Source organism: Loxodonta africana, chromosome 18 (assembly GCF_030014295.1).
Source record: "Loxodonta africana isolate mLoxAfr1 chromosome 18, mLoxAfr1.hap2, whole genome shotgun sequence".
NCBI lineage: Eukaryota > Metazoa > Chordata > Mammalia > Proboscidea > Elephantidae > Loxodonta > Loxodonta africana.
Genome location: NC_087359.1, coordinates 1,907,201 through 1,930,938, shown reverse-complemented (window position 1 = coordinate 1,930,938; position 23,738 = coordinate 1,907,201). Strand labels below are relative to the sequence as shown.

At 38.4% G+C, this 23,738-nt stretch overlaps 1 protein-coding gene across 7 annotated transcripts in view; it reads left to right on the top strand.

Annotated features, from left to right (window-relative positions):
• The window catches only part of PCMTD1 (protein-L-isoaspartate (D-aspartate) O-methyltransferase domain containing 1), a 118,900-nt gene extending 107,123 nt beyond the window's left edge, over nt 1–11,777 (top strand). For all 7 annotated transcript variants that reach the window (XM_064270408.1, XM_064270409.1, XM_064270410.1 and 4 more), the window contains one exon: nt 9,902–11,777. In XM_064270408.1, coding sequence (XP_064126478.1) covers nt 9,902–10,269 — 368 coding nt within the window. In that variant the 3' untranslated portion in view covers nt 10,270–11,777. The remainder of the gene's footprint in view (nt 1–9,901) is intronic.
• The last annotated feature ends 11,961 nt before the right edge of the window (nt 11,778–23,738 follow it).

Below are 23,738 nucleotides of genomic sequence, written 5' to 3'. Positions count from 1 at the left end.
GAGGGTTTTTTTTTTTTTTTCTTTTAATAGTCAAGGAGAGAGTTGATGTTGGTCTGGATAGAGTTGTTTGAAGGTGGACAAGTAGCGGACAGATTAAACATATGGGTATAAGTTAGAACAGAACTGGCTGGTTGGTAGAATGGGTGTGGGAGGATAGAGGTGAGGAACAAGAGGAATTAAAAGTTTTGCCTTGAGTGGCTGGCTGAGTGATGGTACCACTTAACTGCTATTTAAAAAAGACTGGGGGTTTGGAATAGTTTGGAAATAAAAAACCAAAAACCCAAACCCATTGCCATCAAGTGAATTCTGACTTAGCGACCCTATGGGATGAAATAGGAGCTGTGGCGGCATGGTGGTTAAGTGTTTGGCTGTTAACCAAAAGATTGGCAGCTCAGATCCACCAGCTGCTCCTTGGCAACCCTATGGGGCAGTTCTACCGTGTCCTATAGGGTTGCTATGAGTCGGAATTGACTTGATGGCAATGGGTTTAGTTTGGTTTTTTTTATAGGGTTTCCAAAGAGTGGCTGGTGGATTCAAACTGCCGACCTTTTGATTAGCAGCCAGGCTCTTAACTGCTGCGCCACCAGGTTCCAGTTTGGAAATAATCGATTACCCTTGAGTGAATTTGACGCATAGCAACCCTATAGGACAGAGTAGAACTGCCCCATAGGGTTTATAAGGAGTGGCTGGTGGATTCAAACTGCAGACCTTTTGGTTAGCAGATGAGCTCTTAACTACTATACCAGTTTGGGCTCCAGTTTGGAAATTGGTGTATGGAAATCAGATACTTATATTTTGGCCATGTTTGAGTTGATGATTAGCATGTGAGTGTCAGGTGGTCAAGTGGATAAACCTACTGCACATGGGAGATATAAATTGAGAATCTTCAAAGTAAAGATGTCGTTTAAGCTATGAAAAAGGATGAGACCACTTAGGGGGAGAATGGACATAGAGAAGAGACATTAGATTGGGCCTGCAGCCCACCCATGGGAATTAGGTGGATTAGCAAAGGAGACTGAGGAAGAGGGCCAGCATGCATGGTATGTTGAAAGCCAAAAAAGAAAAGCATTTCAAGAAGAAGGGAGCGAGCGATCAACCTACTGGGAGCTACAGACATGGGGAGAAAGAAGAGAAAGGGAATAGTACTTGATTTGGCCTACCTAATGGTCTTGGTAAACATTAAGTAAAGTTCTTTACCAAAAAATGAACTTAACCATAGTAGACCTCTTGCCTTAGTTTGCTTTTTTCTTGTCTCTCTCCCACCCCCCAGAGGATTTTAAGGAGCCCTGGTGGCACAGGTGGAAACCGTGGTGGCATAGTAGTTAAGAGCTATGGCTGCTAACCAAGAAGTCGGCAGTTCGAATTTACCAGGTGCTCCTTGGAAACCCTATGGGGCAGTTCTGCTCTGTTCTTTAGGGTTGCTATGAGTTGGAATCGAGTCAATGGCAACGGGTTTGGTTTTTTTTTTTTTTTTTTTTTTGGTGACACCGTGGCAAAGTGCTTTGCTGCCAACCAAAAGATTGGCGGTTTGAACTCACCAGCCACTTCAAGGGAGAAAGATGTAGCAGCCTACCTCCGTAAAGATTTATATATAGCCTTGGAAACTCTATGGGGCAAGCAGTTCTCCTCTGTCCTGCACAGTCACTATGAGTTGGAATCAACGGCAGTGGGTTTGGGTCTTTCTTCTTTTTTTTTTTGTATTAAGGATTTTGGGAGGATCAGTAAATCATACCCATTTTTCTTCTGTTCAAATTCTTATCAGTGCGGGGGTCAGATAGCTAGGGATTGAAATGTCATATTTATTACCAAAGTAGGTTGGAGAATAGGGATTAGGTCTGCACCATTAATTAGACAGGCTTACCCACTACCAGTTATAGGTAACACTGGCCACCATCTGCCTCTGCCATGGTAGTTTACCTTGCAAGTACATGGATGAGCAGAGCCCAGCATGCTTGCTTCTGAGTAGGCAAATCCCAGAGGGAAGACGAAGGAAAGGTCACAGCCACATGTGACCAGCTTCTTATGATGAACGCACACACTCTACAAGCCACTCCTCCTGTCTTGGGAGAGAATGAGTTAGGTAGTATGGAGAGGCCAGGAGTGTTAATGGCATGAAGGGCTCCCCACATGGAGCCAGGGGAGGTTTATAGCCATGTTTTCCAACAGGAGCTTCTAGCAGTGGAGACTGCTGACTTCTCTTCATGGGCACGGAAGAGTCACCAGATTCTGACAAAGTGCTCTTCTTTTGATTTCATTTAGAAATAAAGTAGGTACTCAATTCTAAAAATTTTGAACCTTTCATAATTTAGAAAATGTTTTCAATCTTTCAATTTTTTTCCCAAATACGCTTGTTGCCAGTACAAGGGTAAGTCAAAAAGTTTTGCTACTAGGGTTCCAGTTCATACATGCACGGTTTTACTACAAACAAAACGTGTTTAAATGTGTTTCTATGGGTGGCTGCAGACACGCTGTCTCAGCAGTACACTTGTCTTAGCCTCTTCAGGGGACCTTCAAAAAAAAGAAAAGGTGCTTTTTGTGCTATGGAAAAAAACGATTTTGAGGTCAGGTCTAATACCAAATTTTTAACAAAACTAAATTGGACGTCTTCCCAAATCATTGAAGCTTTGCAACAGGCTTATGGGAATGGTGCCCCACATTAAAAAAAATGAGAAAAGTTTTTAGATGTATCAGGTGTTTTAAGGAAGGTCGAGAAGACCTCAAAGATGAGCCAGGAGAGGGAAGACCATTCAGAAGGTTATGGAGACTATTTTTGGGGATTCCAAAGGGGTAATCTTGATAGATTTTCTCAAAGGACACAGGAAGATCACAGGGTCTTAGAACATTACAAACTGCATTGGTGAGAAGAAGGCCACGAAAATTGCTCCAAGGAATTTTTTTCTGTCGTGACAGTGCACCTGCTCATTCTTTGAGGGTAGCAATGAGAATTTTTTGGGAAACTTTACCCCATCCAACCTACATCTCTGATCTTACCTCTTCAGATGTCTGTTTGTTCTCAAAACATAAAGAACATTTAAAAGGAACACAATTTGAGTGCCTTGAGGATGCCAAAACTTGTCATTTTGATGTGGTGTAAATGGAAGAGTGCAGAATTCTTCAGGGAGGGGTTGGAGAGATGGAAACACCACCTTCAAAAGTGTGTAAGCATAGATGGAGGATATGCTGGGAAACAGTAGCTTCACATATTGATATTTTTGTTTAATAAAGATTTCTTTGATTTTGTAGCAGTACTTTTTGACTCACTCCCACATATGCTTTGGCCACTTACAAAAAAGATGTGAGTCAGCATAGACAAAAAATTCAAATAAAGCAAGGTAATAAAACTAAAATAAGCGATTTTAAACAAGGAGTCTCAAAAGGAAGAATCCTGTTAAAAATGTGAAATTACTGCACTGGAATGTTAAATTTAGACCTTTTTTTTCCAGTCTAGTCAAAAAAGGATGCATGCTGGGCGCGCTCTGCGACAAAGGGGACTTCTTTCTAGCACTGCAGTAGAATCACATAAATGTTGTTAGTATGCACGTGCTTTAACCAATTATTTCAATAAAGTTGCCTACTTTTCAGACTAAACTTTTTCTGTAATTATTGGGTATCTACTCAGTCTCCTTGCTAAAAGCAACAGTTTCACAAAGTAAAATTATTTTTTCTCTCGTGTTCTAAATACTAGAAGTACACAGTTTATTTATGAAAATTCTGTTTAACCTATCTCGTAACTGGATGGAGAGTAATAAAAAGAAGTATGAAAGTTTCCCTGATACAGTCTGGCTTGCCAGTGGCCTGCATCGTGGATGCGTGCACTTACGGAGCCCCCTGTAGATTTCTGCAGCAACTGTGAAAATGTTCTACTTTGTCATTGACGCTTAAAATCCTCAGAATCCTACAAGTAGTCATTTCCCTTTTTATCTGATTACTAGTTTTCCTAGCTTAGTTTCACTCAAGAGGGTCTTGATTGTAAATGTTGTTTTATAATAAGATGATTTATGAATGACATGGATGATATGCTCTAAATGAGCAATTTTTATTTTCACTTTAAGGATGTCAGCCCAGGTAGGGCCAGGCAGTTACTAAGATTGTCATTAGTTAGAATGATTGATGTTTACAACTGTTCCTATAAAGTAAGGAATAAATTTCATGTGGAATAGATAAAATTGGGACTGGTGAGCCTGAATTAATAAAAGATCCATCATACCTCTGAAATCTATACAGATAAAAGGTACGATGTCTAACTTTTTTGTGAAAATAATCTGGGGTGGGGGATGGAGAGCATCTGGGGGTGTTGATAAAATCAGAATAATTGTGAATTGATAATTCTTGAAGCCGGGTGGCAGGTCTTGGGTGTCCATTGTACTCTCCTTTTATATATAAACTTGCAAGTTCTATAATAAAAAGAGAAAAAAATCTTCAACTACTAATAGCAATTTATAGAATGAGTCAGGAATTATGAGACTTTCTAAAAATAAGAGCTTTATTTGGCAATGTTCACGTAGTTAAAAAGTTTTGAAAATTAGTATTTGCCAAAATTTAATATGACATATAGAGAATGAGAACAAGTTTTCTTTTCTGTTCAGATAAGTTAAAATAACTTTCTGTTCAGAGGACATTATTCCATTAATTATAGGGAGTTATAATATGAAAGAATGCTAGTATATATATGTAAAAAAACTAAATATACATGCATATCCTTTGCCAAGTTTATTATGTAGTTATAAAATAGCTTATATTAAACTGCCTGCTAAAATATAGCTATTTTTTCTCAAATTCATCACTAATTTTTATTCCACTTAGAGGTCTTTTTTTTTTTTTTTGTATTCTAAAAATAAGGCTGTATTGCTTAAAGTTCATGTCAGGCCCTTTAGAAGGGTCAGAAGAGACTTCATAAATTGTGAAACTATATGAATTGTGAACTATATGAAATTACTGTTTTTGTAGGTCAAAAATGCCCCAAAATTGTCAATTTTGTGTGGTTTGACCTAAATAAAATGCCTTCTTTAATTTTTGTTAAAAATCCAAGTCAAAATGCTGACAGTAGGTTTTTGTAAAATCTATACAGAGTCTAAATAAATGGAGTTTAAATGTATATATATGAGATAACATTAACTGTAATTTCGGGATAAAAGCATAAATTCAAAATAAATTTTTATGGTAGTAAGGATTAATACTATTTGACTCAGTAAGTCCTTCTCTCATAACTTGAAGCATTAGAAACAAAGGAGTATTAAGGAATAAAAAATACTGGGGATATTTGAGTAAGTAATTTTTTTTTTTTAGTATTGAGAATTATCTAAGTTTTTTTTTATCATTCAAAAGAACTTTTAAATGACACTCACTTAGATGCTATTTTAGGATATCTGAGTATTAGAAGCTACAAAAGTAAACTGTGAATCCTTTTTCCACTCCGGGCCCAGTTGGTTCTTTATGCGGTTAGGTATCCTCACCATTTAGGATCGAACAGTTTGTCATTCTAGCAGTGCCCCTGGAATGGCAGACAGTGTTGTTGGCAGGGGAAGAACATAATTAAGGTGTTGAAAGAGAATACCAGGAATGTGAGACAAGATGAAAAGACTAATTATAGCTTGTATTTCTTGTTCCTTCTTTACCTTCCCCCTTTGCAGAGCTCACTGGGCCTTAGACCTCTCTTCTCCTCTGTCTACACTCCCTTGCGCATTCTTACCCAGCTCCTTGTCACTCACCACGTCACCCACGGGCTGATGACTCCCAGATGTGTATCTCCCACGCAACCTTGCTCCTGAGTCCAGAGTCATTATCTAACAGGCAGAATAGACTCTGCAGTCAGATGCTGGGTTAAAATCCCAGCTCTGTCACAACTTCTATGACCCTGAGCAAGTTGTTTAAACTCTCTCTCCTTCTGTCTCCTCATTTAGCACTGAGTGAGCAATTATTTATTTATAAGTGCTTAAAATAGTGGCTGATGTGCCATAGTACTACTTCCTGAAGAGTTTGCGATCAATGTTGCTGTTGTTGTTATTCCTGAAATCTCCATTTTGAATATGCAATAGACACCTCAGATTTAACACAAAACAAATTTTTGACTTCTCTGCCTTTGTCACGTCAATAACTGACACCAGCATCATTTGCCCAGTTGCTATGGCCAGAAACGTAGATGTCTTACTGAATTCTTTTGTGTGTGTGTGTGTGTGTGAGTGTGTGCGCACACACACATGTGCTTTCATCCCCCATTCCAATCCATCACCATCCTGTCTTCAAAATATCTCTCTCCTTTGTCCAATTCTCTCCATCTGTACTGCCACCCTCCATCACAAGTAGTCATATTTCGTGTGGCCTACGAAGTGCCCTAGCTGACCTCCTGCTCCACTCTTGCCCTGATGCATTTTAGACTCTACAGAGGCATTATTGTCATGGCATTGTAACTCTTGCCTCTTAAAACTTTTGAGTAGTTGTTTAGAAAATAAAATCCACATTCCTTACCGTGACCTATGAGGCAGTGCATGATCAGATCTCTTACCACTGTCCTCTTGCTCCAAATTTCTACATCAGCCTTCTTTCAGCTCCTTGAACATGCTAAGCTTGTTGACCTCGTAGAAAACTGCTCTCCCCTCTACCCAGACATCTGTGCTCCAAGACATTTACATAGTCGTAACCCTGACATCAGTCAGATCATCGCTCAGACATGACCTTCACAAGGAGCCAATCGAATAGAAAGTCACTTTATATCATATCATTGTTTTTGATATCCCCTGTCTTATGTGTACTTATTTTTTATCTCCTCCCCAGCCCTAGTGCAGATGTTTAAGCTCTGTGAGGACAAGGACTTTGTTAGTCTAAACCACGCACTGTTACCTAATGGGTTCTTGAACAGAGCCTGGCATATAGTTTAATAAATGTTTACTGAATGAATGCTAAATAATGCAGTGAACAATTTTGGAGGTAGGCAACACAAGTGGTACTTTATACATTTTAACACATAAAGGATGAGAATACAAACCTTTTGTCTCTTACCTGTCTTCACAGAACCAGTCAGTGGTAGCCCCAGGACTTGAACTGAAATTCTTGCATGCTGCTTCATTTTCCAGTACATGTAGTGGGGACAGGTCCAGACCAGTAGAACAAGTAAGCACAGTACTTAGCAGAACAGGCCTAAGGTGCCTTTGAAATTCTTTTCCAAATAGTGTAAAAGTTTTCTAGTGGCCCAATAGATGTGTGCTAAAAAAAAAAAAAGAAGGCCAAAGAAACCCATTGCCATCAAGTGGATTCCAACTCATGGTGACCCTACAGGACAGAGTAGAACTGTCCCGTAGGGTTTCCAAGGAGCAGCTGGTAGATTTGAACTGCCCACCTTTTGGTTAGCAGCCGAGCTCTAAAGGACTCTGAAAAGTTTCTAGTCCTAGGGCTCTGTGAATAATTATGTCTCCTACTGAGGGTGTGTGTGTCTAACATGTGACTTGGCCTAGCCCAGGGCACCGTGGTACAGTGGTAAGAACACAGGAAACAAGCTGGTGGCTGTGAGTGTGAGTATAGACTCTGCACGGCTGGTGCGTACTGGACCTGTGGGGAGTCTGAAGAGGAAACAGCCACAGTCCCTCCCCTCCCAGAGCTCACAACCCAGTAGCCATTGGATTCAACCATTTGCAAATAACTAAAGAAGGCAGAATTTTAAAGGTTTGATAAAGACGTTTGAAAAGGAACGTCCAGAAAAAAGTACCAAAACTGAAGAGACAGAAAAATAAATAATGAAACATTTTAATACTGTTTAACCAAGGAGGGTTTTGTTTTAGGTGTTTTAGAGGGGTCTTCGTAATTGTTTTATTTCCATAAGGATGGAAACTAGGGAGCAGAGAATTTATTATTATTTTTTTTTATGTGCTAAGTATTGGAACAGGATACAAAGAAGAGTATGTGGTTATAGGGCTTATACATTTATGTATCTGTGGGAAATGACAATGAGGCAGACAGGATATGTTCGAACTCTGATGTTTTTGATATTAAGTTAACATCAGTAATTTAAAGGAACCTGTGGTATTTCCCTGTGCCTTTAAAATCACAGGATGATTTCTGGTGGCCCTTTGCCTGTGAACCAGTCCTACTTGCTGATTTACAGAAAGAATGACATAAGCTCTGAGTATGTGTATGTGTATGCGTGTGTGTGTATAACAACTTCAGAGGTTACACTGAAGCAGCTGTTCAAATGTTGCCTTTATTTGAGTTTTTTGAATATATTGTACTTGGGTCACATGTTTTAAACATCAAAAAGTATCTAAGGATATGCAGTATAAAATCTCTCCTGTCCCTGTCTCTTGTGCACCCTCACTGGTCCAGATTTCTTATCTTGCCAGAGAACTTTGATGCATATAAACCAAAAAAAAAACAAACCCAGTGCCGTCGAGTCGATTCCAACTCATAGCGACCCTATAGGACAGAGTGGAACTGCCCCATAGAGATTCCAAGGAGTGCCTGGCAGATTCAAACTGCCGACCCTTTGGTTAGCAGCCGTAGCACTTAACCACTATGCCACCAGGGTTTCCAAATACAAGGTGCTATGTATATATATATATTCTTTGTTAAGGAGCCCTGTGGTGGTCCCATTTTTTAGGCAAGTCATAATTCTAGACATATTTTTCTGTGCCCTGCTCCCCTACCCCCACCCTCACCCCCAGAAAAATGTGCTTTAGAGATCTTTCCACTCACCAGAAGCTTAGTTTTTCATCTTTCAGCTGCGCAACATTCTTCTGTTTCGTGCATGTGTTGTGATTATTTAGTCAGCCCTTTATTGATTTGTCTGCTTAAACTATTTTGAATTCTAAACCCTTATTACTCCATACATGCAGCATGTTTATATTCAAGTATTTTACATTAAAGTGGTCTTTTCCCCAGCTTTTTTGTGGCTGACCTCTCCTTATTTTAGTTCTTCCCTCAGATGTCACCTCCTGAGGGAGGACCTTCCTGACCCCTGATCTAAAGAGCTTGCTGGGGCCTTCAGCTCTTTCTTCTAGCAAGCCCTGGTTTTCATGCTCTGCACAGCAGCTTCACCTTGGGGCATTGTTCTGTTTGCTAGTCTGTCTATCGTCTTCTCCCTGCTTAGACTCCTTGGGCCCAGAGAATGGTCTCCTTTGTTCTCTGCACTGTCCCCAGTACCTAGAAGGTTGTGCTTGACAGCGTCAGTGCCCTAAATCTTTGTTAGATGGAAGTCCAGGTTTTTACACTGTCAAATAAAAACAAATCCAGACTTTGATAGGGAGAAGCTTTATTCAGGAAGGAAAGGAGGAATGGAAAAGGAACTGTTGTAGTAGTTGGGGAGGGGAACTTCTCCAACAGGGAGAACACTCAGAACCTAGGATGGTAAACATGGAGAGAAGAAAGCAGTGTGGGACAGTGGGATGAGCGGTGGTATCATCAGATAGTAACTTAGAAGGCTTTACACTGAGGTCAGCCTGTCCTCCAGGAGGGGCTTTTAAAGAGGGGTCTTGTGTTAGCTGAGGCTGAACTGAGGTGAGCCAAAAAGTTCAGGGACCTGAGGAAGCTTGGACAAAGTTTAGTTAACAGCACTTTGTTTCTCATTGCCAAGTAACTGAATTGCTTGGCAATAGGTTACTTGTTTATGAGGTAAAGGAATTGGAATTTGGAGGGTCTGTGTCTGACCTTGTCATAGGTGAACACGGGGTGCCTGGTGAGTGTTATTTAAGTCTATGGGAAGGCAGGCTGTTTGCAGAAAGCTGTTTTCCTGGCTACATAGGTCTAGGGGATTTCTTTAACCTTTGCTATTTTCTAGTATCACAGAGTTCAGGTAAAATTCAACATTAGCGGTACTGTTTATGTTTTCTAATGTTCGCAGAGGAATTCACATTTTGTCCTTTGAAGACATGAGCAATGTGTAATGTTTTACTTTTCATATCTGTTTCCTGTTTAGCCCCGTGTGCTGTCAGGAACCTGCAGGACTTGGCTCGCATTTACATCCGCCGCACACTTAGAAATTTCATCAATGACGAGATGCAGGCCAAGGGGCTTCCTCCCAGAGCCCCCCCGAAAAGGAAAAGAAAGAGAGTTAAACAGAGAATTAACACATATGTGTTTGTGGGTAATCAGCTCATTCCACAGCCTCTAGACAGTGAAGAGGATGAAAAAATGGAAGAAGATAACAAGGAAGAGGAGGAGAAAGATAACAGTGAAGCCATGAAGCCAGAAGAGCCTCCTCAAAATCTGCTGAGAGAAAAAATCATGAAGTTGCCCCTCCCTGAATCTTTAAAAGCTTACTTGACATATTTTAGAGAAAAATAATTTAGGCCAAGAAGAATGCCTCCTAGTTCCTCTAGTCTTGAAAATGTAGCATTTGTTAGGAGTTAAAAGAGAGTATTTCTTTCATCAGAGCAAATTATAGTGGAAAAAAAAGTATAACTTGTTTTTGTCTTAGTAACAAAAATGATGTATTTGGTGATTAAGAAGAATCCCTTTTATAAAATCTATTTTTCTTTGAATCTTGGGAAAATACTGTTTTAACTCAGTGATTTCAAAGTAGAATGCAATAGTTAAAACTTTGCGTACTGTAAATCTTTTTCTGATTCCCTACAGATTTATAGCGGTGAGGGTTAAATTTAATTTTATATAAGATTAAATAATCGTTAAGCATATATAATCTGATTTGAATTGTAGTTTGCATTTCCTCTAGCAAGACTTTCTTATAAGGAAATCAAATGCTTTGTAGAACAATTTACCTTAGTTTTGTTGCAATCACTGTTGCTGAGTTACTATAGATATATTCCGGGCAATATATGAGTGCAATAACAATACAGATATTGAATCATTTAGCTTTAAAAAAAAAAAAAAAGGCAAGTTTCATGGAATTCAACAGCCCTGCTACTTTTGCTTTTGAACCTATTGCCAAAAGATATGGGGAAATTAACTGCTTCTCTCATAGAGATTTTAAGAGCACATCAAGTGAATATTAAAGTGAAAAGTACACACTTAATTCCACTCTTAATTTGTATGGACCCTTTGCATTTTCAGTATTTATAAATAATGAAATTATCTTACTCTCTGGAGTTTTAAAAGATGGTCTGTTTAGGATTGTTTTTCTGTAGTCCACTGTGTAAAGTGTTTAGTCAAAGCACCACCGTTCTCTGTTACTCTCCTAACTGGCACAGCCCGGGAGTGGGCAGCTCTGAGTAGCAGGGCCCAGTGCATTTGTTCAGGGGACACACTTTAGCAAACGCAACTTCTATTTCATCTGAATATTTATCTTTGACAAGGTAGGGCTGAGCAGGCCACCATTTGCTTTGAAATTCGTCTTTCTAGTATAAGAAACATTCACAGGAATTGTTCATAGGTGTCTTTTGGTTTGAAATCAGCTGAGAATCATAGTGTAATCTTTGGGTCCTACATCGTGCTCATTTAACTTCTTCTCGTGGTTTCTTAAGTTTCTTTTGGTAAAGTTATAATGGTTTTCATTTTTTGCTTTATATCATGTACTTAAACTGTCCATCATTTGAATTTTAGTTGTAGCTTTTCAATAACAAAACAGTTGGTAAATGCCATTGTTAGTTTGCTTCTTTTTTTTTTTTCCTAGGTAGGGCTTGAAAGCAGTCATTCCTTGTGAAGGAAGTATACACTGTAACATATTTACGCCTTAGAGTTACATGGATTATATATGTTTTAAAAGGAAAAATATGAGAATATCACTTAATACCACCAGCATCATTATTATCATAGTTGATAAGTTTTGCTTAAGGAAACCCAATCTATAAAAAAAAAAAAAAAAATTTCTTTTTTTTTTTTATTTTCAATCTATAGTGAAAGAATTATTATCTTTCTGCAAAATTCAAATATTGGTTATGCCTAGGTGATTTTAAAGCTCTCAAGTGTAGTAATTCCACACACATAAAAACAAGTATTTGAAGGGTTCTAAGTTTTTTTTTTTTAAGCATTACCCGTTCCAAATAAATGAGAATATTTATATAACGTGAAAAATAATTTCGTGGAAGGTATTTGCTTTGTACCAGTGCTGAGAGGTTGGAGACCTCCACAGGTCTTTTAGATCAGTAACGAGCTGTTCTTGTTAAGAAATGTCCCATTTTGTTTCTATTGAGAAAAGAGAAGAAATTTAGTTTGTTTATTCTAACAGTGGTTATCTGTTTGAAATGTTCGTTTTATTTTAATTTCTAAGTTTGTTTTAGAAGTTTAATCTTGAATTCCTGTTGCCACATGTGTTTATGTAGAAAACTTGAGGACTTAACATCTTAACTGCCCCCCCATCTTTTGTGTTGCAGCTGCTGTCCGGGTATGTAAAGTGCATATTCTTAAATGATGACTTTACTATTTAGGAGAGAGTTTTTGTTAAGGATATTTTGAAGATTGACTTTTTCATATCATCTTTCATTCTGTTGACCTTGGCAAAATGTACAGTAGATATTAATGATCATTGCATATTTTTCATCATTGAAATGTATCTTTTTTGTTTTCAAATGCATTCATTTTACAGTTGTGACTTTAAATAAAGAGGTAGAAATGAAAATTCAGGTGACAGCCCTTGTATCTATTAGTGGGACACAGTAGAAAAACTTAAAGTATTTTGGGCCTGTGTTTAATTTTGAATGATTCCATGTTTATATGAGCCTGGGAAATTATGCTTTATAGGTAGAGAAATGGCATATAAAGATGAAGTAAATTAAGTTAAAATTATGGGAAATAAAGTTTTGAGTTTTACAGCCAGGTGAAACAATGGAAATCACCTAATCTAGGCCTTCATCTTGCAGATGAGAAAGCATCTAGAGAGGTAGATGGTTTGCCCAAGCCATGCAGCTGGCTGGAGACAGGGCCGACACAGCATGCAGCAGCAGCTGAGCCCCAGAGATCTGTCATTGACACTGTAACTTCTAAAACGAGAAGGTAATTTCAATTAGTCCTGCTTATCGGTCGAGATTTTTGGTCATGGTGTTAAGAAAAACCACATACATTCAGGTTAAAGTAAAATACAAAAAGTGTAATTGTTGCTTTCTACCGTCTGAACTGATAAAAGTTTAGCAAGGCCTGCTATATCATGGAAAGCCTTGGACTATATTAAATAAACAGTTGCATGTAATTAACCATCATTTTCCAATGGCCTGGCTTTTTCTTTTCTTTTTTTTTTTTTTAATTTAGATAGTCTCAATACACCTATGGCTATATTCTGAATTTGGGTATATAGTCTGTATTTTTAGACATCTCACTTCTTGTTCACTATTCACACCTCTGAACTGTGTAGATTTTGTTTTTTTAATTATTAAATATTGAGTAGATATGAAAGGATGTTTATAAACTATGAAAAGTTCAAAGAATAAGAATGCGGTGCACATGTAGGTACAGGAATGCAGGTACAGCATTACCGCAAACTGGGTGCCTCTTCCCAAACTCACCTGAACCCCTCCCTTCTCAGGATAACCCTTTTGTGTTCATCATTACCTTGCTTTTTGCGGTAGTTTTGCCGCATGTGTTTTTCTCTCTAAGAAATACGTTATTTGGCTTTATACATGTTTAACTTTGTGTAAGTGGCGTCTCACTCTATGCATTCTTCTGTTTTTCATTCCACGTTACCTTTCTGAGACTGAACCACGTTATACATGTCATCTTCACTGAGTGAGTATGTCACACTTTAGTCATTCTGCGGGTGATGGGCATTTGTTGTTCCTTCAAACAGGTCAGTTGTGGACATTCTCCCACCCATCTCATGGATATATGTGGGATCTTCCTAGATCGTATATGTAGTAGTAGAATTACTGGGTCATAAAATAGGTTTATATTTCACTTTACTAGATGGTGCAAAATTGTTTCCCAAAATAGTGTAACAATATATTTTCCTTCCAGCAATGTTTAAATGTTGCCGTTATTCCACATCCACACATACACTTGATGCTAGTGATTTTTGCCAATTTGGGAGTGTGAAATGATATAGGGGCTTTGTTACTTATTAAGCAGGTTTTTCAAATCTTTTTAAGCGTTTATTGGTTTTTGGTTTCCTTTGTGTAAACTTCCCATTCAAGTCTTTTGTAAATTTTTCATTGGGTAGTTTCTTTCTAAAAATTGATTATGTAGTCTAGATTTTAATCCCTTATCAGTTTTGTGTGTTAAAAATATCTTTCCTCAGTTCGTGGTTTCTGTTGTTCTTTTTATGGTGTCTTTAATGTTTTTGTTTTTATTGTGTCCAGTTCATCTTCTTCGCACTCCCTCAATTCCAAGGTCATGAAAATATCAGTCTGTATTTTATTACAAAAGCCCTGTGATTTTTGCTTTTCACATCTAGGTCTGCAGTGCACCTTGAATTGATCTTTGTCGGTGGTGAGAAGTAGTGGGCTAGTTTCTTTCTTTTTTTCCTCCCCTTTGTTGATAATCAGTTGTTCCAGCACCTTTCTCTAAGAAGTTCCCTTTTCTTCCTCTGATCTGTCATAAATTAACTTTTCATATGTTTGTAGCTGTGTGTCTAGGCTTTCTTTTCTGTTTCATTAGTCAGTGGATGTATTCTTGGTGGTGTAGTGGTTAAGAGCTACGGCTACTAGCCAAAAGGCTGGCAGTTTGAATCCACCAGGCACTCCTTGGAAACCCTGTGGGGCAGTTCTGCTCTGTCCTGTAGGGTTGCTATGAGTCAGAATCGACTCGATGGCAACAGTTTTTTTTTTTTTTTGGTGCTAACAACACACAGTTTTACTTACTGTACATTTGCAATAATTCTCAACCTTGATCTGGTAAGACAGGTCCCTTCAACTTGTATTTCAGGAGTTTCTTGGCTCTTCTTGGACTTTCAGACTTTCATAGAAATTTTAGAATCAGCTTAATCAGCTTCTCAGCTTATACACAGACACACACACAGACATACACAAACCCTTTTGGGATTTTCTTTGGAATCGCATTGAATTTATAGATCAGTTTGTGGGAGAATTGACATATATTTATTGTAGATATTTTGTTTTTTCAGTGCTACTATATTGTTTTTTTGAATTTTTCTTTTTGTTGATTTTTGCACATTGTTTAAATCCAACACTGTCTTTTGATTCTTTCTTTTGGGTTTTCTAAATAATCATATTTTTAAATAAAGACAGTTTTATTTTTTACTTAGGGTTTTATTTTCTTATTTTGTCAGATGTGCTGGTTGAAGCTTCCAAATTAGTGCTAAACAGAAGTAATGAAAGTGGGCAGCCTTTCTTATTTTTTGTTTTATTACTTTTATATGGTCATTTTTTTAAAATGGCCTGGCGTGCTTGAAAAAATATATGTATTTTGTGGTTGTTCAGTGTAGCATTTTGTAGATGTCAGTTGAATAAAGTTTTTAAAAAAATAGGCTTTATTATTTTTTAAAACAGTTTTGGTTTACAAAAAATTTTACAGAAAATAGAGTTTTTATATGTACCGTCTTCCCCCCTACACACAGTTTCTTCTATTATTAAACATCTTACATTTGTGTGGTACCTTCATTGCAATTGAACCAATATTGACACGTTATTATTAACTCAAGCCCGTAGTTTACATTAGGTTCACTTTTTGTGTTGTACGGTCCTGTGGGTTTTGACAAATTGTGTCTACCATTGTATTATTGTACAGAATAGTTCTACTGCCCGCAAAATGCCCCATTCTCCACCTATGCATCCCTCTCCCACACCCCTCTTGCCTTGGAAACCACTCAGATTTTCTTTTACCACCTTCATGGTTTTGCCTTTTCCAGAATGTCGTATAGTTGGAATCATACAGTATGTAGGCTTTTCCAGACTGCCTTCTTTCACTTAGTGATATGCGTTTAAGGTTCTTCTATGCCTTTTTGTGGCATGATAGCTCATTTCTTTTTAATGATACTCTATTGTTTGGATGTATCACAGTTTATTCATTCACCTATTGCAAGACATCTTGGTTGCTTCCAGTTTTGGGTAGTTATAAATAAAGCTGCTGTAAACATTCATGTACAGGTTTTTATGTAGACATGTTTGCAACTGATTTGGATAAGAATTAAGGAGTTTGAGTGCTGGGATCGCATGGTAAATTTGTGTTTAGCTTAGTAAGAAACTGCCAGACTGCTACCTGACCTGCAGATTTTGGGTTTGTCAGCCCCTGCAACCACGTGAATGAAGAGGTACCTTCAGCTTGCCTCCTGACCCATGGATTTGGGACTTGCCAGCCTCCACAATGGTGTGAACCATTTCCTTGAAATAAATCTCTCTATATATTTATGGAGCCTTGGTGGTGCAGCGGTTAAGAGCTCAGCTGCTAACAAAAAGGTCTGCAGTTCAAATTCCCCAGCTGGCTCCCTGGAGTGGCTGTACCATATTGTGTTTCCACCGGTAATGAATGAGAATTTCTGTTACTCCACATCCTGCCTAGCCTTTGGTATTGTCATTGTTTTGGGTTTTAGCCATGCTAGGTATATAGGTATATAGTGGTATTTCATAGTTGTTTTGATTCGAAATTCCCTAATGACATAGGATGTTCAGCATTTTTTCATAGGCTTATTTGCCGTCTCTGTGTTGTCTTTGGTGTGCTGCCTGGTTAGATCTTTTGCCCATTGTATAATTGGATTGTTTTCTTAATGTTGAGCTTTGAGAGTTCTTTGTACATTCTGAATACAAGTCCTTTCTCAGATAGCTGTTTTACAATATTTTCTCCCAGTTGACTATGCTGTGAGGGCCCATTTCTGGGCTCTGTTCTGTACCACTGATCTGTTTGTCTGTTTCTTCACCAATAGCACACTGTCTCAGTCATTAAGTCTTGAAGTCAGGGAATGTCACTCCTCCAACTTTGTTCTTCAGAACTCTGCTGACTATCTGAATAATCTTTTGACTTTCTGTATAAATTTAGAATTGGGTTGTTGATATCCACAAAATAACTTGCTAGAGTTTTGATTGGGATTGCATTGAATTTATAGGTAAAGTTGGTAAGAGTTAACATATTAATTTATTGAGTCTTCTTATTTATGAACATGGAGTATTTCTTCATTTCCTTAAAGCTTTTTTAATTTCTTTCATCAGAGTTTTGTAGTTTTTCTCCCATACGTCTTGTATATAGTGCGTTATATTTATACCTATTTCTTTTATATGTTGGGACTAGTGTAAATGATGTGTTTTTAATTTCAAATTCCAGTTCACTTCTGGTATATAAGAAAGCAAATGACTTAACCTTGCATGTATCATATAAAAGTCCTGGAGGCGCAGTGTTTAAGCATAAGGCTACTAACCAAAAGGGTGGCAGTTTGTATCCACCCCTGCTCCTTGGAAACCCTATGGGGCAGCTTTGCTCTGTCCTATAGGGTCGCTATGAGTTGGAATCGACTTGATGGCAATGAGTTCCGTTTTGGTTTTTGTGTATATTGTATATTAACCTGCAACCTGGCTGTAATTGCTCATTAGTTTGTTTTAGGCTAGGCTGGTGGCACAGTGGTTAAGTGCTCGGCTGCTAACTGAAAGATCTGCGGATTGAACCCGCCAGCCTCTCTGCGGAAGATAAAATGTGGCAGTCTGCTTCCATAAAGATTACAACTTTGGAAACCCTATGGTGCAATTCTCCTGTGTCCTGTAGGGTTGCTATGAGTTGGAATCGACTTGATGGCAATGGGTTTCCCTAGAGAAGCAAAACCAGTGAAGTGTGTATATAAATATATTAAAAAAAAAAATTTTTATTTTTAATATAGAAACCAAAAAAAAAAAAAGACCTGTTGCCCTTGAGTCAATTCTGACTCATAGCGACCCTACAGAACTGCCCTATAGGGTTTTCAGGGAGCCAGCTGGGGAATTTGAGCTGTGCAGACCTTTTTGTTAGCAGCTGAGCTCTTAACAGCTGTACCACCAAGGCTCCATAAATATATATAAAAAACCAACCCACATATATAGAGAGATTTATTTCAAGGAAATAGTTCACACCATTGTGAAGGCTGGCAAGTCCCAAATCCATGGGTCAGGAGGCAAGCTGAAGGCACCTCTTCATTCACGTGGTTGCAGGGGCTGACAAACCCAAAATCTGCAGGTCAGGTAGCAGGCTGCTGGCTCATGGGGTTGCGGAAGCTGGCGAATCCAAAATTTGCAGGTCAGACGCAGGCTGTTGGCTCACGGGATTGTGGGAGTTGATGAATCCAAAATCTGCACGTCAGGCAGCAGACTGAAGGCTTCTCACATCCCCAGGGCCAGGGGCAGATGACAAAATGAATACAGAATCAAGAGAAAAAGAGAGAGAGCTACCTTTGACAAAACGTCCATTTATATGTTGGATGCAGGCCACTCCCGCAGGGAAATGCCCCTTCCAACTGATTGTTCACGTCAGATCACAAAAAGGGAGATGATTCCATAGAGGCTGTCAGACCACTAAGAATCACAACCTAGCCAAGTTGACACATAACATTAACCATCACATAGTTCCAGCTGTTTTTTTATGTGGATTTTTTTTGAATTTTTTATAAAGACAATCATATCTATGAACAACCAGTTTTATTTCTTCCTAATCTCATTTTCATTTTCTTGTCTAGTTTCATTAGCAAGGACTTTCAAGTAAGATATTGAATAGGAATGGTGAGAGGAGGCATCTCTGTCTTGTTCGCAGTCTTAGGGAGAAAGTATTTTGTTTCTCACTATTACAATTAAGTATGATGTTAGCTGTATTTCTTTTGTAGCTGCCTTTATTATACTTTTTAATATCAAGTTGAGGAAGTTTCCCCCCATTTTTAGTTTGGTGAGATGGTGAGAGTTTTATCATGAAAAGGTGTTGGATTTTGTCAAATGTTTTTCCGCATCTGTCGATACGATCATATGATTCTTTTTCTCTTCAGCCTACTGTATGATGAATTACATTGATTGGTTTGTGAATGTTGAACCAGCTTTGCATATCTGGGCTAAATGCCCCTTGGTTGTGGTATATGTATTATATACCTACACGTTGTTGGATTCAGCTTGCTAACGTTTGTTAAGGATTTTTACACCTATGTTCATGAGATGTATTGGTCTGTCATTTTCCTTCCTGTTAGTGCCTTTCCCTGTTTCAGTATTAGGGTAATGCTGACCTCATAAATGAGCTGGGAAATACTTCCTCCTCTTCTGTTTTTTGGAAGAATTTTAGAAGGATAGATGTTAATTTTTCTTTGAATGTTTGGTAGAATTTATTAGTGAAACCATCCGGACCTGGTGCTTTCTGTTATTAATTGCTGAGCTGATTCAAATCAAGTTTTCTAATTGTGTTATTCAAAGTCAGTATAGCCTAAAAAACCAAAACCAAACCGTTGCTGTTGAGTTGATTCTGATTCATAGCAACCCTACAGGACAGAGTAGAACTGCCCCATAGGGTTTCCAAGGAGCAGCTGGTGGATTCGAACTGCTGACCTCTGGTTAGTAGCCATAGCTCTTAACCACTATGCCACCATTATGCCACAGATATCCATGTAGCCTGAGGGGCAGGCGGGGAGGGGGATTGCCTGCATTATGTATCAGTTGCTCAGAGATATTTGGCAACCTTTCTTACTTTGATGATGGAATGTCAAGTTTCTTGTAGTTGTCCAATTTTTGCTCTATATATTTTGATACTATAATAATATGTTTAAGTTTCTAGGATTGCTATGTCTAAACCTCTAACATTATGTAGGCACCTTCTTTATCTTTAGTAATATTCTTTGCTTCAAAGTATATTTTGTCTGATATTCACACAGTAGTTTTCTTTTGGTTAGTACTCACCTAGTGTATCTTTTTCTGTTTTTATTTTCAACCTTTTTTTGTATCTTTATGGTTTAAGTTTGTTACTTAAAACAGCATATAGCTGAGTTTCTTAAAAATTAATTCTGACAGTCTTTGATTTTTACTTGAAGCATTCCATCCATTTATATTATATATATAATCCAATTATATTAATAAATAAAATATATATTATTTATATTAATTTTGGTGGTGCAATGGTTAAGCACTTGGCTATTAACAGAAAGGTCAGAGTTTCGAACCCATCAGCACTTCATGGTAGAAAAGACCTGATGATCTATATGCTCCCTTAAATATTTCACCCTAGGAAACACTGTGGAGCTGTGATGGTTGATATTACGTGTGTCCACTTGGCTAGCCCAGGATTCTCAGTGGTTTGGCAGATATTATGTAATCATCCTCTGTTTTGTGATCTGATGTGAGCAGCCAGTCAGTTGGAGGGGGAGTTTCCTTGGGGGTGTGACCTACGTCCAGTATATACGGAAGTTCTGTGAAAGCTCGCTCTCTATCTCGATCCTGCATCCATCTCATCATCCTGACCTCAGGTTCTTGGAATGTGAACCAGCAGCCTCCTGCCTGACCTGCATAATTTGGATTCTCCAGTTTCCACAACCCTGTTAGCCAACAGCCTGTTGCCTGATCTGAAGATTTTGGATTCATCAGCCCCTGCAACCAACCACATGAGTCAGGAAAAGCCCCCAGTCTGCTGCCTGACCCACGGACTTGGGACTTGCCAGCCTCCACAACTGCAAGTCATTTCCTTAAGTAGATTCCTTCTCTATGACCTTATGTATATGCTTCACTGGTCTTGCTCCTCTAGAACCCAGCCCTAAGACATTTGGTACTGAGGGCGGTTTTAGAGGAACAAAATCTTAAGGATGAGTTTTCTGAAAGGCACTGATGAATCTATCTCCGGTTGTAAAGAGGGTACTGCTAATCCGTGGTGTAAGGTGGAATAGAAGCACACAAAATATCACCACTGTTTCATCAAATATTTATGAGAGACAAGGCTCTGGATGATTGCATACTTTTCTACAATTTTTTCATATTGAGAAGTATAAGGAAGCTGGTTGGTTGTCCTTTTGCTAGACAAAGTGGTGAAAGAGATGAGCTAAAAGCTTCAAAGTCACAGCTCAAGCTCCACTACATAGAAGACCTGAAAGTTGCCACTTTTCTCCTGAAACAAAGCTTTATTTCTAGTAGTAACAGAGCTGATACTTCCAAAAACCAAACCCAGAGTCTTATCCTAAGAGTGGCTGAATTACAATGCCAGTTGAATTTCCAACCCCGAGTGGTATCTGAAGTTAAAGTGAGGACATCGATTGGGAAGAAATAGAATCCTGAATGTTCGGATGCATACATATGGGCAAATATCAGGAAGCTGGGGACATTGAGCCCCTAAATCCCATTGAATCACTCCCATCTGGAGAGGTTACTCCAGCTTTGTCTGCTAAACCACCCTCCCCAGTAAAACCATTATCCCTTCCACCCCATCTGATGAGATTAACCCAGCTGTGTATGAAGAGTCTTTGTCTGAGATATTGCCTGGGGTGGCACCTAGGGCATTGCTTGGGCCATCGCCTGAGGCAGATGCCTTAAAAGACATTGCTGAATATCCCCAGGACCCACCCTCACCACCCATTTTTGCTTCTAGACCTATAACTAGACTAGAGGCTCAATGAGCCCCCAAAAGTGTGAACTACAAAGTATGACCCAGGAAGAAGTACGCTACACTCAAAAAGATCTGTTTCATTTTTCTAATGCATACAAACAGAAGCCTGGGAAATATGTGTGGGAATGACTAGTAAGGATGTGGGATAATGGCACAAGGAACAAATTTGGATCAGCCTGAGTTTATTGGTATGGGACCATTAAACACATATTCTTCAATCAGTGTTTCAGCTTGAAAGGTTATAAAAGTATCTAGTATTTTACAGGTAGTCTCCCACTTATGATGGGTTTCCGTTCTGACAACTCTGTCATATGTTTGTTCTGACATAAGTCAAATACCCTTTTTTAATTATTATTGCTTTTTATTATCAATATTTTTAAAATCCAGTCTTCGAGATTGTAAACATTACATATAAACTTACAGATTTTAATACATACATACATAAAAAATACATAAATCATAAAAATTTACTCCGACAGTAATGAAGAGTTGAATGACATTGGTATTTTGTCAGTTGCAGGCGCAACTCTGCTTGTAGAAAGTTATGGACCATCTGGATTATCCCTGGGGATAGGGATAGTTTTTCTAGTTAGAAAATTGGTGTGAGTTATCTGTTTGGTCCTTTTCTTATTTTCTTCATAAATTTCACAGTAACATCTCACTGCTTACTGAATCTGCCCGTTGATTTTAGCAAAGCAATCAGCTTTAGAGTACTTGTTTTCAAGCAACTGAAGCCCCAGATTTAGTTTAGAAAAAACTTCAGCTAATCTTTTCACTATAAAATTTTTTGACAACTTCTCTTCTTCCTTTTCCTCATAATTTTTTTCTTCTTCAGCTTTTCTTTCCTCTTCAAAACCCATTAAGCTCTGATACATCAGTTCCCCTTCTTTGTTATCTATGAGCTGTTCCACATTGGTGATACCAGATTCTAAATTCAGCATTTTTGCCACATGGGTTTTTCCACCGATCTTGTGCATCATAATTATCCTGATCAATCATGCTTGGAGCATGTTCACATAACAAAGCAAATATTTTCCATATCCCCTGCATGCATTTTCCCATAACTTCCTCCCAAGAAAATGCTCTAGATACATTGAAGAATATTATAATTCTTCTAGAGATCACAAACAGAAATTTGAACCATAGGCTTCAAATTAACAACCGATGCTTCTTATAGTATGGAATGCTGAATAAGATCATGCTTTTTTTTTATAAGATCATGACCTATTAAAAAAAAAAATTTTTTTTTTTTTTTTATAGGTCATGATCTTATAAAAAAAAATTTTTTTTTTTTTTATAGGTCTGGTCTACAATGAAGTTGAAGTCATAACAGCTGTGGGGTACATGTGCAGTTCAATTGTCATATGTTAGAGTTGTACATTGCCCCACTTTCTATCTGTTACAACTCCCAACACCAAAACTGACTTCACTGTAGACCGGGACATCGCCTGCTATGGCAGTGTTTTGAACAGTAAATCATAACATTGAACATCTGCGAGTGAACATCTGAAAATGGTAACATCCACAAATTATGTGCTGCAACATTGTATGTAGTATATATTACTGATGGTAAGATGTACCCTCCCCCAAAAAAAGGGTGGCCATAAGAGCAGTTTGTCATAACTCAAACACATCATAAGTCAAAGACTACTTGTGTTTGGTTGGTTCACTGAAGAATGGATTAAGCAGTGGCCTACACTACCTCAAGTTGAAATGCCAGACCTGCCTTGGTACACTGTAGAGGAGATGTCCAATGGCTTAGGGAAATTGGCATGCTAGAGTGGGTTTATCAGGTTGGACCCACAGACCCACCCATGGAGTACCTAAAGGACACACCTCTTACTAAAATGGTGAGGAAAAATTTGTGAAGGGAGTCCCAGCATCCTTGAAGACTGCTGTGATTGCTATTTTATGTAAGCCAGATTTGATACTGGGAAATTCCCTAACTGAATTAAGACACTTAACTACAATGGGGCTGATTGGATCCTGGGAGTAAGGCTGGGGTTAGGGCCAAGTGGTGGCTCTAAATCACCAAAGAGGACGTGGGCATAGTTACTATAATGGACACCAGAGTCAAAGCAGCAGTCAGAGTAGTCTGACTCATATGAACTTACGGCATTGGTTACTTAAGTAGCCATGGTGTTACTAGGAGTGAAATAAATGGGAAATCTACTAAATATTTACTTGATCTGTACAAGTGTAAGAATTCTAGATCAAGTGAATAGCAGTCTAACTGGAATCACCAGAGTAGAGAGTCACAGCCCCTCAATCAATTCCCAAACTTGAATTAGTTTACAGAACCACAACCCCTTGAATGAAGGTGAGGCCAGATCCCCTTAAGCAAGGACCCCACAACACTGCCAAAAATTTATAGTGTTGATCTTTGTCCCAGCCTT